Source organism: Notolepis coatsorum, assembly GCF_963971535.1.
Source record: "Notolepis coatsorum genome assembly, chromosome: 7".
NCBI classification, from domain to species: Eukaryota; Metazoa; Chordata; class Actinopteri; order Aulopiformes; family Paralepididae; genus Notolepis; species Notolepis coatsorum.
Window position 1 is genome coordinate 153897271 of NC_140171.1, and position 17404 is coordinate 153914674.

A 17404-nucleotide genomic window follows, 5' to 3' on the forward strand; every position below is an offset into this window, starting at 1 on the left:
CATGGTGTGTCGAGTTAAATCATTTCAAATTGTATTAATGTATCCCACAAAGGACAGAAGATCCCCTGCATTGTAGGAGAATATTGACATACAAGCACATAATCTGTGATGAGACGTGAACAATTATGCTACAAACCACCGATTGCTCCCCCTTCTTGCCCGGGTGTGTCCTTCAACCAGAGTACGCTAGCCATTATCTTTATGCTATCATCTAATTTATTTGATTGTGATTGGTGAAACACACGTTGTTGCCATTTTTCCCCTTTTGATGGATTTGAAAAGACAATATCGTACATGTGTTTCCTAATCTTTTAACTATTCAATATAGGAACCACCCCAATCCACACGCCCTCTAAATGCAATTGGTTCATATTTGTGAAGTTAAATAAACAATAATAATAAATAATCAAACATCTGTCGTTTGAAGTGCTCGGTCCATAAGGCTGTTTACCAAATGTGTTTGTAATGGCAGGAATTTATTAAGCTGCCAAGACATCCTCTAGGTTTTTCGAGGATTCCACAAATGTAACATCCACAGAGCGTTCTTCTTCTGTTGTCACAGGTAGCCTGCTGTAATGTAACATCCACAGAGCGTTCTTCTTCTGTTGTCACAGGTAGCCTGCTGTAATGTAACATCCACAGAGCGTTCTTCTTCTGTTGTCACAGGTAGCCTGCTGTAACATGGATGCCTTCTAGACACCCTCTTATCTTTGGCAAAACCAGGGGTGTAAAGTACTTGAGTAATTGTACTTTGTTACAATACTCAAGTACTGTTTTGGGGGATTTGTACTTTACTCAAAGTATTATTAGATTTGTATACTTGTACTTTTACTCAATTACATTTCAGAGGGAAAAAAATAAATTTGTACTCCTTACATTTAAAATGCAGACCTACAAAGTACAAAGTACAAATCTTGCAGGTTTAATTAGTATACAGTATTTGTTTCACTGTCCGAACTAACATTAACGTTATTAATCCTACGGCCACACTTTATTTAAAAACAGCCAAATCCCCATCAATGGAAAATGTACCCACCCATACCCATGCTGATTGGTCCTTGTGCAAGACTAGAAAGCGGGGATCTTTGATTAAACACCTGCTATCAGAAGAATAATTTCATATCAAATGAAAACTTGGCCCACGATGGAATGAGTTTGAGTCTATCCCTTGCAATAAAAACAAGTTTTTACTTTGACTTTTTAGTACTTAAGTACATTTAAAAGTAGAAAATGTTTGACTTTTACTCAAGTGTGTTTTTAGCCAGATACTCTGACTTTTACTTGAATACGATTTTGAGACGGTACCCATACTTTCACTTAAGTATAATTTCTGGGTACTTTTTACCCCCCTGGGCCCTCATTTATCAACAATTCTTAGAAAGTGTTCTATTTTCGTACTTAACACTTTAACTGCCGGAGGTTAAATTCATGATATACCATCCGTTGCCAGCTCTATTTAACATGGAGAAGTTCCCCTTCTTTGCAGGGCTATAACTTTTTAAATTCTATTGCTAGATTGCCATTATTAGGGCCCATTCAATGTCCTATATGTATTGTTCATGGTGTAGCAACGTTAAACTTTTTCATTCACATATTCATACTAAAATATGGTCTAAAGTATAAGTATGTTTTCATCTCTTTCTGCAGCTTTCTCCAGAACGTGATTTATAGCTCCAAATGCATTATATTGATGATGAAATACAGTTTGATAGCGATCTGTGCCAGATAATAAATTTCAACTGGATGTGGTTCTAGAAGTTACTACACGTCATCTGATGTTGACCGGATGGGCGAGGGGGCGTTTATAATTCCGTGGGCAGCATTATACCATTCATCTAATGTGGGTCATATGTTCATCATAGCAGTTAGTATATTAGACATTAGAAAATAATTCTGAATCTTACCGTGGCTTCCTCGCGCTGCTGGCAGATGATCGTGGAACAGAATTTTTTCCATTATGGGATGTCGAAATACCCGATCCATTTCCAGGTTGTATAATAGTATATACGTCCAAATCATGTTGTTTTTTCGAGTTATTTGCACCGATCGATGTTCACTGTGTGAAGACAGAGTCTCTCTAGCATTAGCGAGTGGTCGGACCCCATATGGAGTGAGTCCTGCCGGGTTAAAGGTTGTCATCCGGTTTCGATCTGCCGATCGGCCACCAGATGGCGCTCTTGAACCGCTAGAGGGTTGAGAGGAGCTTTTCAGTGTGTGTCAAGGCTCCGGATGGGAAATATGATTCCGATCACAGATTTTTGAAATATTGATATCAAAGACGAGTTACGGCGTCCTCGGCAACTTGAGCATGGCTAGGAAAGACGCCGAAAACACGTTTCCGGCAGTTAAAGTGTTAAGCACAGAATTTAGAATTTACAGCTGCATTGTATAGACTGTACATATACTGTATATATGTATATTGAACATTTTTGTTTGTTTACACTTGTTTACGTACTTGACTTTCTATTTTATACTTATATTATACTTATTTTATACTATCTTGTTATTTTATCTAGCACACTCTCAGGAGAAAAACAGAAAGAAGCATATCATGCAAAAGTATTCTGTATTTCTGTATGACAACTAATAAAGAAACTTGAAACTTGAACACCTTGTTTTTCTCCATTCCAAACATCACACATGAAGCCAAGTGTAAAATTATCTATTCCTGGCATGCTGCCATCTTCCTTGTTTAAAAGTATAAATCCCTGGTCATGTGTCCATCAAGGCACCTTGTGTGCAGCGCTTGGTGTGAAGACATGATTCCACTCTTTCTGCTCCTCGTCCTTTTGACAGGTAAGAACACAGACGTGTCATGCATTACTGTACAGTGGATTTTCTCTGACTATTGCTTCAAACAGGGCCATTATGTTATGTATGGATTCCTTGTCTTGTTACCTCTAATCCAGCGTCTACTCATGTTTCTTCATTAGCGGGACACAAAACCGCAGCATGGGACAATGACTATAATGAAGTGTTGCTTCGTCAATGTCCTATTGGAGAGTCTTTCTCCTCTGTGACCAGGTAAGACGTATAGCCGTTCATTTATCCAATGTAAAAAAATTAATAAAAAATTAATAAATAAAGGGTTGCTTTTAGATGTTTAAATAACTGTTAGAAAGGCCTGCAGTGTAAATAAAGATGCATACTCTGATTTAGGGTAAAGATAAAATACTAGAGCGAAATTCTGTAACTTCATTGTCCAGCTTCGGCTCCAGTTCATCCGTTATTATGAATCATGTATGTGGTGGTGCATCAGTGGAGCATTCTGCAAGTCAAAATGAAAGGTTGTTGAGATATTTCAACTTTCAATGTTTTTCTTTTCTCATCTTTTTCTTTTAGCCGTTACAAACATAGAGATCGCCGGTGGGATTTTGGTTGCAAGCGCACCTTTCCTGTTGGCACGTGTCCAACATGCAAGTGGCTGGCGAAGACAGACTCCCCAGAAATCAAATGTGACGACAACGGTGTGATGGCCGGCGTGTACAGTCAGCAAGACCCCACCACCAAGGACAGGAAGTGAGTTTTTATTTTCAATGTTTTTTTTGTGACGTACCCTATAACATGAACAATTGCGTTTTTTACATCAATTGTGTGTGTGTTTGTGTGTGTTTGTGTATGATTGTGTTTGTGTGGAAGGGGGTGGGAGGCACATGTATCACTAAATCCATGTTTCACTTGTTTACATAATTTGTTCCAATTAGGTGGAGATTCTACTGCTGTTCAGTTCCAAAACGTTGCACCTACGACTGTTACAACACTCCATATACTGGTTACTGGTATGAGCATTATCAGTGGTATATCCCAGGTGGAAACTACCTTACCGCTGTGAAGAGGAGTGGTTTCAATGGCCAGTAAGGATAGAACATTATTACTTCATTACAGCCTATAGTATTATATATTGTTCAAGTACTACACCTCTTGACGTATGCAAAGCAATTCTTTTAATCCTAATAATGATCAAACAACTGATGAGGCTATTCTATCACAATGTTTTAGCATGCATTTTCCTATGTGGTAATAAGTGCTTGTTTTTCATTTGCAGTGACCGCCGCTGGGGTTTCAGATACTGCAGACTGAGGGCGTGCTAAGTCACCAGCCCACACAGAGTGAATACAGTGTGTCTTCCTGTTCCCTGGGAAAACACTGATATACAGTCATCATATATCATGTCTGTATAATTATATATCAGTCTTCACAACTGCATAACGTGCTCATGCATTAGAGGTGGACCAACCTTTTTATCATCCATGTTAAAGGTTTTTCAGAGGTAGTTCAATCAGCTCAATCTGCTTTTACTCGAAGCAGTATATCCGGCTGTATGGTCTCTGAGCAGACGTTTGATTTGACATTCCAGCGTTCTTTAACAAACAATAACATTCTTTAACCTACGTTGGTTTTGTACTGCAGAGAGAGAACTTACACTGTGTCGTGTCAGTATATCTTTAATCCACACATTCTACTCTGTCTGAGATTACGCTACGTTGGTTGTGGGATTAGGGTGATCAATATGAGTATTGTCTTCCATGTAATCATTCGGTCTTGTAACTGGTGTTGGTTTTATGAATAGAAAATTAAAAGACATATCATAGCATGCATTGGTCATGGTGTGTCGAGTTAAATCATTTCAAATTGTATTAATGTACCCCACAAAGGACAGAAGATCCCCTGCATTGTAGGAGAATATTGACATACAAGCACATAATCTGTGATGAGACGTGAACAATTATGCTACAAACCACCGATTGCTCCCCCTTCTTGCCCGGGTGTGTCCTTCAACCAGAGTACGCTAGCCATTATCTTTATGCTATCATCTAATTTATTTGATTGTGATTGGTGAAACACACGTTGTTGCCATTTTGCCCCTTTTGATGGATTTGAAAAGACAATATCGTACATGTGTTTCCTAATCTTTTAACTATTCAATATAGGAACCAAGTTATTATGATGATCATAGCACCAGAGTCATGGTCATTAATGTGTTAATCCACACCCCCTCTAAATGTAATTGGTTCATATTTGTGAAGTTAAATAAACAATAATAATAAATAATCAAACATCTGTCGTTTGAAGTCCATAAGGCTGTTTACCAAATGTGTTTGTAATGGCAGGAATTTATTAAGCTGCCAAGACATCCTCTAGGTCAGGGAGGGGCAACTGGCGGCGCTCCATGCGGCCCCAGGCCAATATTTAGAAACTTTTTATTTTTTTATTTTTTAACTTTTTTTTTTTGCATTCGACTAAGAGGTTGGCAGTCGACTATGGCTCCTTTCGATCGATTAGTCGACTATTCGACTAATAGGGGTCAGCCCTAGTGTGGACATATTCAACACTGTTGAAAGTGCCGTGCAGCAATATGGGGGGTTTGATAAACTGTCCGCTGTTGTTACCGATGGAGCACCCGCAATGAAAGGAAAACACACAGGATTCGCCAGGCTTCTAAGGCAGAGTGGCGTTGAGTGTCCAATGCTGCACTGCATTATACATCAGGTAAGTTCGGTAACATAATTTCCATCTATTGTGGGTCACTAATAATCAGGGGTGCAGTGGTCATGCCACGCGGTACCACGCCGTCCCAGCACTTTTCTGAGCAGAAGTACGCGCACAGATGTGCACGCGCGCACACAAAAATGAAACGTTATTTCATCGGATGCAGATCGCATGCACAAACATTGAAGTTGACATTCCTTCTATTGTGCACCAACAGGAGAGACCACAAGTGTCTCATTAAAGACAGAACCATTATTGACCCACTGTGGGTGGAGGGTGAATGTCATGCCAGTTTGATAAAGGGTCAATGGGAGGCACTCAGAAATGTTTTGTTTAGTAGCAGGATAAAAGTTTATACATTTAACAAAATCATTTATTATTGCACTTTTGATTTACTGTTGTAGTGAAATGCAGCAGGAATGCTGCTTTGTGTTTGTTGAGCAGTGGGCTTTAAGTTCATACATTTATTTTAATAGAAGCCTTAATTATAATTTGTCATTTTTGTATATATTTGGGTTACACAGCAATACTTTCAAATTCAGCTGTATTTATAAATTCATAAAGTTGAAATTAAGCATTACTAAATGTGTTTGAAATGGAATAAAAACAAAGTTACAACAAATTATAATAGTTTATATGCCTTATTTATCACATCTGTGACTTTTATGGGCTATTTGAGTGATGGGGTACTACTGGCGGGACTGCCGATAAACACTGCGGCTCCCCAGATTGAGTGTGGAAATTTAGTGGCTCTCACCATATACAAAGTTGCCCACCCCTGGTCTAGCACCTCACGAACGTGCACTTGGTGTTGCACCATATTGCGAGAAAAAATCAGGATGTCATCTAAGTAAACAAACACCGACACCCCAATTAAGTCCTGCAGCACGTCGTTAACCAGGGCTTGGAAGACTGCTGGAGCATTAGCTAAGCCAAAGGGCATGACTAAGTACTCATAATGCCCATTGGGCGTGTTAAATGCAGTCTTCCACTCGTCTCCTTGACCAGATTGTATGCATTACGTAAGTCAAGTTTAGAGAAGACCTGTGCCCCCTGTAAGCACTCAAAGGCGGTGTCCATGAGAGGCAACGGGTAACGGTTCTTGATGGATACATCGTTCAACCCCCTATAATCAATGCACATCGCTGGGAACCATCCTTTTTTGCAACGAAAAAGAACCCAGCGCCGGCAGGAGATGTGGAAGGACGTATATGCCCCGCGAGCAATGCCTCCTCAATGTAAGTGTTCATAGACACTGTCTCAGGGTGCGAGAGGGAGAACATACGCCCACGGGGCGGAGAGGTACCAGGTAGAAGATTAATGGGGCAGTCGTAAGATCTATGAGGCGGTAGTGCTTTAGCACACGTTTTGCTAAAAACGTCCGCCAGGTCCCAGTAGATTTCGGGTACACCTATCAAATCGGGATTAGTAGGGCTGCCAGCATCTGCAACGCTCCCCACCATCCTGGAGAGAGAAGAGGGAAACAAAAGAGAAGAGGGGGGGGGTGGGCAAACTCTCGCCGAAGCCCGACTCAACGCCGTTCCCTGTTGAGAGTTTGCCTGTGCACCAATTAATCACAGGGTTGTGAAACGCTAACCAAGGATGACCTAGAACCATGACAGAAATGGGGGAGACAAGCACGAAAAATTGCAACCACTCCCACCCACCACCGCCACCTGAATGTGCATGGGAGCAGTGCGATGGGTGATGCTCCCACTGCCCAGCGGCCGACCATCCATCCAGTGAGCAACACCGCCCCGAGCTGCATGGGTTCATCACCCAGTGGCTCACTCGTGTAATGCAGAGAGATGTCGACACCGGGAGAAGAAGGGACACGTACCTGAGCCTTTGTTCCTCGCTCACGTTCCCTCTCCCGATGCCGATTGTCCATGCGGATGGCCATGGTGATGATCTCATCCAAGTGCTCCGGCAACTCACGTACGGAGAGCTCGTCTCTCATCCGTACGGAGAGCCCCTGAACAAACAAGACACAACAGGGAATCTCTGGCCAAGCTGCCTCCCGAGCCACGATCCTGAATTCAATGGCGTAATCTGCAACATTGCGGAGGCCCTGCCGGCAGGCGAGGAGCCGCCCCCCGCCCTCATAAATAGAGATAACTCGGGAGGTATCGAAGACTCTTCTCAACTCCCCGGTAAAGGCGTCCACATTGCTGCAGATTACTGACCCATTCTCCCATTCGGCTGTAGCCCAGGAAAGCGCTCGGCCAGAGAGGAGGGTAATGATGTATGCGACTTGGGAAATAGCAGAGGGGAATGAGCATGGCTGCAATTGGAACACGAGTGAACACTGGGTGATGAATTCTCTGCATCCCTCCGGTGCTCCTGAGTAGCGGCCCGGCGGTGATAGCCGTGGCTCCCGGATCTCTTCCTGGATCCCGTGAGCCGCACGATCTCTCCTGCCGCCGACTGCCGCTCCCTCCGGTGACGCCTCAGCTGCCACCGTCCTCGCCTCAGCCACCTCGGTACTGGCTCTCTGGGCCGCGGCCAACGCCGAACTTGCCGTCTCCTGGGAGGAAATGGCGAGTCCTCCCAGTCGAACCAGCTCGGCGCTGACCTGTTGTTGTCGCTCGGACACTTGCCCCAGCACGATCTCCAGTTTCCGGTGCATCTCTGCATACGACTCCATGGAACCTTTGATGGTCGGATCTTCTGTTACGACGGAGACAGGTAGGTTCCAGTTGTGGAGTAATAAGTAGAAGCAGAGAGGGTGTTTACTCGTTATCGGTGGTTCTCTTTATTTGTAGAACGGTACACCTAGAGTAATAGCAACAGATAGTAACATTGACGCAGGGCGTCTAGGAGAGAAGATAATAATGATAACAATAATTACAGCAATGTCCAGTGTCTGCGGTACCGCCGTGTACTCTGCAGGAGAATGAGAAGATCCGACAACTGGAAGTAGAAAGACAGGGGTTTAAGTAAGACCACATTCCAGACAAACCAAGCGCACCAACGTGACAACCAATCAGGAGACCCAAACAATAAGTGACAAGTGACAGGGAGACAAGTGACAGGGAAGCCAAGTGACAGGTGTCAGAATGGTGGGTGGTTCTCAGGCGGGGCCAGAGAACCCAAGCGTTACACAATGTGCAAACACAGCAGCAAGATTTGTGAGCTGCTGTGATAAGAAAAGGACATCCAACAGAATACAACCACCATAAAGACTGTCAATCACACAAGAAAGCGGCTAGTGGCTTATATAACATATATATACATATATAACAAACATATAGCGCCAAACATATAATATACCGTTCGAAAGATCTATTTGTTGCCGTTCGAACGCCACCTCACTCGACAAGATCCGTGCCTCGGTTCTCGAGTTACATGACGTCAGGTGAGCGTCTTTTTACGCTCTGCGCTTCAGACGACCACCCCGGACTCCAGACACTCCAGAACTGCCAATCATCCGCTGATGGCGAGGGGGGTGCAAATATAGGAACTAGGTGAATGTTGACGAGCAAAAATGGGAAGTGAATCAGACTTCAGAATGCATGGTGGTGGATGAGGAAATGGATTTTGGAAAGCTTTTTTTTTGTCGGTTTTACTAAAACGTCTCTCAAATACCCATTTCTCAATGGATTTTTATAAAGTTTGGACCTGTACTACAATACAAGACTTCAGGCTATGGAACCGCTGTGTTTTCCAGCATATACCTCTATATCGGAATATGGAATCTTGCAACCACTACAGAAGAATGTGAGTACACATGTTCAAGTTCAACTCAAGTTCAGACCTTTTTTCATTAGCACTAAAAGTGATCCTCCTTTTTTGCATTAGTAACTTCAGAATGTTATCTTTCAAAAGAGACCAGGCTCATGCATGTGGTATAAGTATAAAGTATAAAGCTAAGCTTTGCAATAAAAGTATGCAGTCCTCAAGTTCTAGTTAAAAAATTTACACTTTTCTGGGTGCTAAGAGGTTAACTGTTATGGTTTGTAACCGACCCCAATCGCACAACACAAGACAGGTATGAGAGTAAGCCAAGAACTGGGCATTTATTGAAACACACAGAAAACGGCACTGTCCCTTTAAGGGAGAACACAAATTACAGGGAAACAAGAAATGGGAAAATAGGCACAGTGCCTTTAAGAGGCGAGCTGGCTAAGGGGAAGGCTAAGGGAAGGGCTAACGGACAGGGCCAGGGCAAGGGAAACAGGGCGGAACAGGAAGGACTAGGAGGACTGGACAGGGAGGACTAGGAGGACTGGACAGGGAGGACTAGGATGACTAGGAGGACTGGAGGGACTGGACAGGGAGGACTAGGAGGACTAGACGGACTGGACGGGGAGGACTAGGAGGACTAGAAGGGCTGGGGACAGGGAGGACTAGGAGGACTAGAGAGGGGAAACAGGGACAGAGGCCCGCGGAGGCGGGCTGGGGACAGGGAGGACTAGGAGGAATAGAGAGGGGAAACAGGGACAGAGACCCGCGGAGGCGGGCTGGGGACAGGGAGGACTAGGAGGACTGGAGAGGGGAAAAACAGACAAAGACTGGGATACAAGCATTAGAAGAATGTTGCTGCTCTGCAGCTTCTCCCGGGAAGATTCGTCTGAGGAATCTGACAGTGACGTCAGAGCCGCTCTGCAGAATCCTCTCGGCAGCTCTCCGAGGTGGTAACGGGAACAGAGAGAGAGAGAGAGCGGGTTAGCTCAGAGTACAGTTGGGAACAGAACAGGTGAAGTGACTCGTCCCAAAACAGATAATCCAAGTGACTGAATCTTTGGTGTAAATACACACTGTGAGCAATGTCCCAACAACAATCCAAGTGATTGAATCTTCGGTGCGAATACACACAGTGAGCGATGTCCCAATAATAATCCAAGTGATAATATCTTCGGTGTGAATACACACAGTGAGCGATGTTCAAGCAAATATCATCCCAAAATGAACAGTCCAAAAGCAGGCACAGGGTGAGTGACAGACTGAACAAAAAGCAGGATCTCTTCAGTGTTTACACACACGAAAAACGATAGGGTCAAAAGACTGTCTTGCAAAACTCACCCAGGCGCTGTGCGTAAAGAGAGCAGGATCAAACAGGGCGAGCGCGTCGTTACGGGGGTCTGGATGCGCGTCTGGATGCGCGTCTGGAGTGAAGAGCGCGTCTGGCTCGGAGGTCTGGATGCGCGTCTGGATGCGCGTCTGCTGCGCGGAGGTCTGGATGCGCGTCTGCTTGGAGTACGCGCCGGTACGGAGGGCGCATCTGGCGCGGAGGTCAGAGTGGTGCGCGTCTGCTGCGCGGAGGTCTGAAGAGGAACACTGGAATACCTCCCGTAGAGAATTAGAGAGCGCAGTTCAGAGTTTCCCTCCAGGCAAACGGCGACAGGTGGCGAAGGCTTGAGCGCATCTGGCGCGGAGGTCTGGAGTGGAACATTGGAATACCTCCCGTAGAGAATTAGAGAGCGCAGTAAAAAATCTCCCTCCAGGCAAACGGCGACAGGTGGCCAAAGCTTGCACCTCGTCTCACGCCGGAGATAACGGCGACAGGATAAAACAGCATACAGACAGAAACAGAAAACTCCCGTAGGAGCCTATAGACAGAGAACCTCCCGAAGGAGCTTGGTGATAGAGATATGATACGGAACGACCCGACAAGGACAGAGGGAAAGAGCGAGGTACTTAAAGCCCACAGGGGTGCTAATTAGAATAGCCATCAGGTGCGTGATGGTAATTGATAATAGAACTAGAAGTGTGTGTTCGGCACGAACCAATCAAACAGATACTGACAGATTGTCCAAGGGTGTGGACCGCTGAAGAGCAGACGACAGTAAATGAACGCGAGGGTGGGGGCTGGAGAAGTGAGGAGACAGGGAATTAAAGGTCAAGGGAAAGGCGAACCTCACAGTACCCCCCCCTCCACGGGAGCCACCGGGCGACCCAAAAATACAGACAGAGGGGCAGGGGACAAAACAAGGCAAACAAACAAAAAAAAACACTGGGCCAGCCAGCAGGGGAAGCTACACCAAAGTGGGGCTAGCAAAGGGAAAGGGTAGCTGCCAGGGCACTGATAGCTACAGGGCCTATGCTAGCTGTACTGCTACATCAACATAGAGGCTATGCTAGCAGCCGGGGCTAAGCTAGCAGACTGGGGCCATGCTGGTAGTAGAGGCCTAACAAGCTGCAGGGGAGCTAACGAGGCTAACAGGGAAGCAAACAGGGGAGTCAACAGGCTAACAGGGGAGCTAACAGGGGAGACTAACAAGCTAAACAGGGGAGCTAACAGGGGAGACTAACAGGGGAACTAGAGAAAAAAAAAAAAAAAGGCAAACTCAACATACACCGTCTGTGCTGGCTGGGGTCGTGACTGGTCGGGTCGTACTGTTATGGTTTGTAACCGACCCCAATCGCACAACACAAGACAGGTATGAGAGTAAGCCAAGAACTGGGCATTTATTGAAACACACAGAAAACGGCACTGTCCCTTTAAGGGAGAACACAAATTACAGGGAAACAAGAAATGGGAAAATAGGCACAGTGCCTTTAAGAGGCGAGCTGGCTAAGGGGAAGGCTAAGGGAAGGGCTAACGGACAGGGCCAGGGCAAGGGAAACAGGGCGGAACAGGAAGGACTAGGAGGACTGGACAGGGAGGACTAGGAGGACTGGACAGGGAGGACTAGGATGACTAGGAGGACTGGAGGGACTGGACAGGGAGGACTAGGAGGACTAGACGGACTGGACGGGGAGGACTAGGAGGACTAGAAGGACTGGACAGGGAGGACTAGGCGGACTAGAGTGGGGAAACAGGGACAGAGGCCCGCGGAGGCGGGCTGGGGACAGGGAGGACTAGGAGGACTAGAGAGGGGAAACAGGGACAGAGGCCCGCGGAGGCGGGCTGGGGACAGGGAGGACTAGGAGGACTAGAGAGGGGAAACAGGGACAGAGACCCGTGGAGGCGGGCTGGGGACAGGGAGGACTAGGAGGACTGGAGAGGGGAAAAACAGACAAAGACTGGGATACAAGCATTAGAAGAATGTTGCTGCTCTGCAGCTTCTCCCGGGAAGATTCGTCTGAGGAATCTGACAGTGACGTCAGAGCCGCTCTGCAGAATCCTCTCGGCAGCTCTCCGAGGTGGTAACGGGAACAGAGAGAGAGAGAGAGCGGGTTAGCTCAGAGTACAGTTGGGAACAGAACAGGTGAAGTGACTCGTCCCAAAACAGATAATCCAAGTGACTGAATCTTCGGTGTAAATACACACTGTGAGCAATGTCCCAACAACAATCCAAGTGATTGAATCTTCGGTGCGAATACACACAGTGAGCGATGTCCCAATAATAATCCAAGTGATAATATCTTCGGTGTGAATACACACAGTGAGCGATGTTCAAGCAAATATCATCCCAAAATGAACAGTCCAAAAGCAGGCACAGGGTGAGTGACAGACTGAACAAAAAGCAGGATCTCTTCAGTGTTTACACACACGAAAAACGATAGGGTCAAAAGACTGTCTTGCAAAACTCACCCAGGCGCTGTGCGTAAAGAGAGCAGGATCAAACAGGGCGAGCGCGTCGTTACGGGGGTCTGGATGCGCGTCTGGATGCGCGTCTGGAGTGAAGAGCGCGTCTGGCTCGGAGGTCTGGATGCGCGTCTGGATGCGCGTCTGCTGCGCGGAGGTCTGGATGCGCGTCTGCTTGGAGTACGCGCCGGTACAGAGGGCGCATCTGGCGCGGAGGTCAGAGTGGTGCGCGTCTGCTGCGCGGAGGTCTGAAGAGGAACACTGGAATACCTCCCGTAGAGAATTAGAGAGCGCAGTTCAGAGTTTCCCTCCAGGCAAACGGCGACAGGTGGCGAAGGCTTGAGCGCATCTGGCGCGGAGGTCTGGAGTGGAACATTGGAATACCTCCCGTAGAGAATTAGAGAGCGCAGTAAAAAATCTCCCTCCAGGCAAACGGCGACAGGTGGCCAAAGCTTGCACCTCGTCTCACGCCGGAGATAACGGCGACAGGATAAAACAGCATACAGACAGAAACAGAAAACTCCCGTAGGAGCCTATAGACAGAGAACCTCCCGAAGGAGCTTGGTGATAGAGATATGATACGGAACGACCCGACAAGGACAGAGGGAAAGAGCGAGGTACTTAAAGCCCACAGGGGTGCTAATTAGAATAGCCATCAGGTGCGTGATGGTAATTGATAATAGAACTAGAAGTGTGTGTTCGGCATGAACCAATCAAACAGATACTGACAGATTGTCCAAGGGTGTGGGCCGCTGAAGAGCAGATGACAGTAAATGAACGCGAGGGTGGGGGCTGGAGAAGTGAGGAGACAGGGAATTAAAGGTCAAGGGAAAGGCGAACCTCACAGTAACACTGGCTTTGGCAATGTAAACATAATATTGTAACATTCTCGCTAATGCATGACTCACCGAGGCTGTTCTTATTTCTCACTTATGTCTTTATTCAACACGTAGGCATGGCTCTCTGTACACCAGACGGGGTGCGTCACCTCTGCTTGACATTAGTAGACTCATCTCCAGAACTTTCCGTACACCAAGAGAGCGCACCCTCAGATGTAACACCCGCTTATACCTTCCCACAGGTCAGCCCCTGCCCCCTCCCCTCTACCAACCCCGGGCTCGCGCCACCAATAGCGTCGCCTGCCAGCCCCAGGTTGGTAGAGTGCAGAGTGACAGCTCGGCTGACCAATCACCCAAATCCCAGGGTCGCTACATTATGTTTCCCATGTCAATAAAGCCCCTTTGAATTTGAGAGAGAGAGAGAGAGAGAGAGAGAGAGAGAGAGAGAGAGAGAGAGAGAGAGAGAGAGAGAGAGAGAGAGAGAGACAGAGAGAGAGAGAGAGAGAGAGAGAGAGAGAGAGAGAGAGAGAGAGAGAGAGAGAGAGAGAGAGAGAGAGAGAGAGAGAGAGAGAGAGAGAGAGAGAGAGAGAGACAGAGAATTGGGGCTGGAAACGATAGGTTATGTATATAACCTAGTTATATTAGTATTGGCTGAGCGTCCCGCTCTAGCCTAATGAGATACCCCTTCAAATCAAAAGTACTCCTGTAGTCTCGCGAGAGGTGCAGAAATGGGATTTGACGTCAGAGGAGACGCTCCGGTCTGAGTTTGACTGCACAGACTGGAATGTGTTCCGCGACACAGATAACATTAATGTCTACACGGAAACAGTGCTGGACTATGTTTGTACTATGGTGGAAGAAACAATCCCCACTACCAAAATGAGAGTTTACCCAAATCAAAAACCCTGGGTAGACAAATCCGTCCGTGAAGCTCTGAGAGAGCGCACCAAAGCATACAATGACGGCCTAGTGGCAGGCAACATGAATGACCACAAGGTGGCGCGATACAACGTAAGGAGGACAGTGTCAGAGGCCAAACGGCGCTACAGGGATAAAATTTAACTCCAGTTTGAACAAGCTGACTCTAGAGCTATGTGGCAGGGGCTCAAAACGATGACAGACTACAAAGGCGCCTCCCTCAAACTGAACAGTGACATCTCCTTAGCAAATGACCTCAATACCTTCTATGCGAGGTTTGATGCTGGTAATAACAACACCAGCTCACAAGCCACGGCAATGGGGGGGGGGGGGTCGGCTGCTGATGGAGGCGCAGTGTTCAGGGTAACAGAGCATGAGGTGAGGCGGACCTTTAAAAAAGTGAATATCAGGAAGGCAGCAGGTCCGGACGGCATCCCCGGCCGCGTCCTAAAAGTCTGTGCCGACCAACTGGCCCCAGTATTCACTGACATATTTAACCTGTCCTTAGAACAGGCTGTCATCCCCACCTGCCTGAAGAAGTCCACTATTATCCCTGTACCCAAAAAATCCAAGCCTGCTTGCCTCAACGACTACCGCCCTGTAGCTCTCACCTCCATAGCCATGAAGTGCTTTGAGAAGCTAGTAAAGGGCTACATCTGCTCCTCCCTCCCCATCAACATGGACCCCCTGCAATTTGCATACCGCCCCAACAGGTCCACGGAGGACGCCATAGCCCATGTGCTGCACACAGCAGCATCACACCTGGACAAGAGGCAGGGGAACTATGTGAGAATGCTATTCATCGACTACAGCTCGGCATTCAATACCATAGTCCCCTCCATACTCATAGCCAAGCTCAGGGACCTGGGCTTGAACTATGACCTCTGCCAGTGGGCCTTGGACTTCCTGACTGGCAGACCCCAGGTGGTGAGAGCAGGCAACTGCACCTCCTCATCCATCACCCTCAACATAGGGGCCCCCCAGGGCTGTGTTCTGAGTCCCCTCCTCTACTCCCTGTACACACACGACTGTGTGGCTCAGCGGAGTAGCAATACAATCATCAAATTTGCTGACGACACAGTGGTGGTGGGCCTGATCTCTGCCAACGACGAGAGGGCCTACCTGGAAGAGGTCAAGGTCCTGGCGGGATGGTGCCAGGAAAACAGCCTCTCCCTGAACGTCAGCAAAACAAAGGAGATGATTGTGGACTTCAGGAGGTCGGGGGTCAAGGACTACAGCCCCCTCAGCATCGACGGGGCACCGGTGGAGAGAGTCAACAGCTTTAAGTACCTCGGAGCCTACATATCCGAGGACTTGACATGGACCACACACATTGACAGTGTTGTGAAGAAGGCACGACAACGCCTCTACTTCCTCAGGCGCCTAAGGAAGTTCCAAGTCAGTCAGAAGATCCTTAAGAACTTCTACTCATGTACAATAGAGAGCATCTTGACCGGCAACATCACCTCCTGGTTTGGGAATAGCACTGCACAAGACCGAAGCAGACTACAAAGAGTGACACGTTCAGCCGAACGCACAATTGGAGGGGGGCTCCCCACCCTCCAGAACATTTACAACAAGCGTTGCAAGGGCAAGGCTAAGAGAATCATTAAAGACTCCAGTCACCCGAACAACTGCCTCTTTGAACTGCTGCGGTCAGGCAAGCGATACCGGAGTCTCAAGGCGAGCACAGAAAGACTCAGAAGAAGCTTCTATCCCCAGGCCATCAGGCTGCTAAACGAACAATGAATGAACACTACACAACAACAACCACCAAACGCACATAGCACACACATCCACACGCACACACTCACTTTAAACAAACACACTGTAGCACCCACTCCACACACTTTATAGCACACACCCACTTTAAACAAACACACTGTAGCACCCACTCCCCACACTTTATATTTATTGATGAAGGATTGCACTACAACTCGTACACCTTACTGTAAATTGTACCTAAATTGTACCTCATTCCATTTCTGCTTTGCACTATATAGTACTGTACATTAGTACACTGCATAGTATTGTATATTATATGGTAACTCAGAACATTGTACATATGTCTATACCGAACACTGTGACCTCATTTTCTTCCTCTAAATTACATGCTATACTATGTTATTTGATACTATCTTGTCTAGCACAGTCTCTGGAGCGTAACAGTAAGAAGCATTTTGTATGAAAGTATTCTGTACTTCTGTATGACAACTATTAAAGAAACTTGAAACTTGATCTCCTAGTACCTACTGTACACCACCACGAACAACTTAATGCACCCATACCTGATCGGGCCCTGCCCCTATGGAGGCGTAGCCTATAAAACCATGGCTATGGTCACCAAACACTCTTCCTCGCCAAATCTCGTTCCAGTAAAAGATCCCTCAAAAGGGAACTCAGGGCCGCGTAGAGCGGGACGCTCAGCCAATACTAATATAACTAGGTTATATACATAACCTATCGTTATATATCGTATATGGCTATCGCGTCCCGCTCTAGCCTAATGAGATATGGGTTAGAGCGGACGCGAGGCCCGACAGATGTACCCCCTGAGGACCCGTAAGCCCACATCAAGGGGTGCGGGGAGCCCTGTCACCCCATCCTTCCTAATGAAGGGGGGCGCAGTCAACTCCACCTGAATGCGAACAAGAGGGAACTAGAACCCCTTGAACACACCGCA

The 17404-nt window shown here is 46.8% G+C and overlaps 1 protein-coding gene across 1 annotated transcript; it reads left to right on the plus strand.

Moving 5' to 3' along the window:
* Nucleotides 1-2658: 2658 nt before the first annotated feature.
* On the plus strand, nt 2659-4603 carry LOC311231457 (hemagglutinin/amebocyte aggregation factor-like). The gene is made up of 5 exons (XM_084318057.1): nt 2659-2796; nt 2934-3024; nt 3343-3519; nt 3705-3854; nt 4046-4603. Exons 1-5 carry the CDS (start codon nt 2715-2717, stop codon nt 4089-4091), a joined length of 546 nt encoding a protein of 181 aa, XP_084174183.1. The 5' UTR covers nt 2659-2714; the 3' UTR covers nt 4092-4603.
* Nucleotides 4604-17404: the final 12801 nt, after the last annotated feature.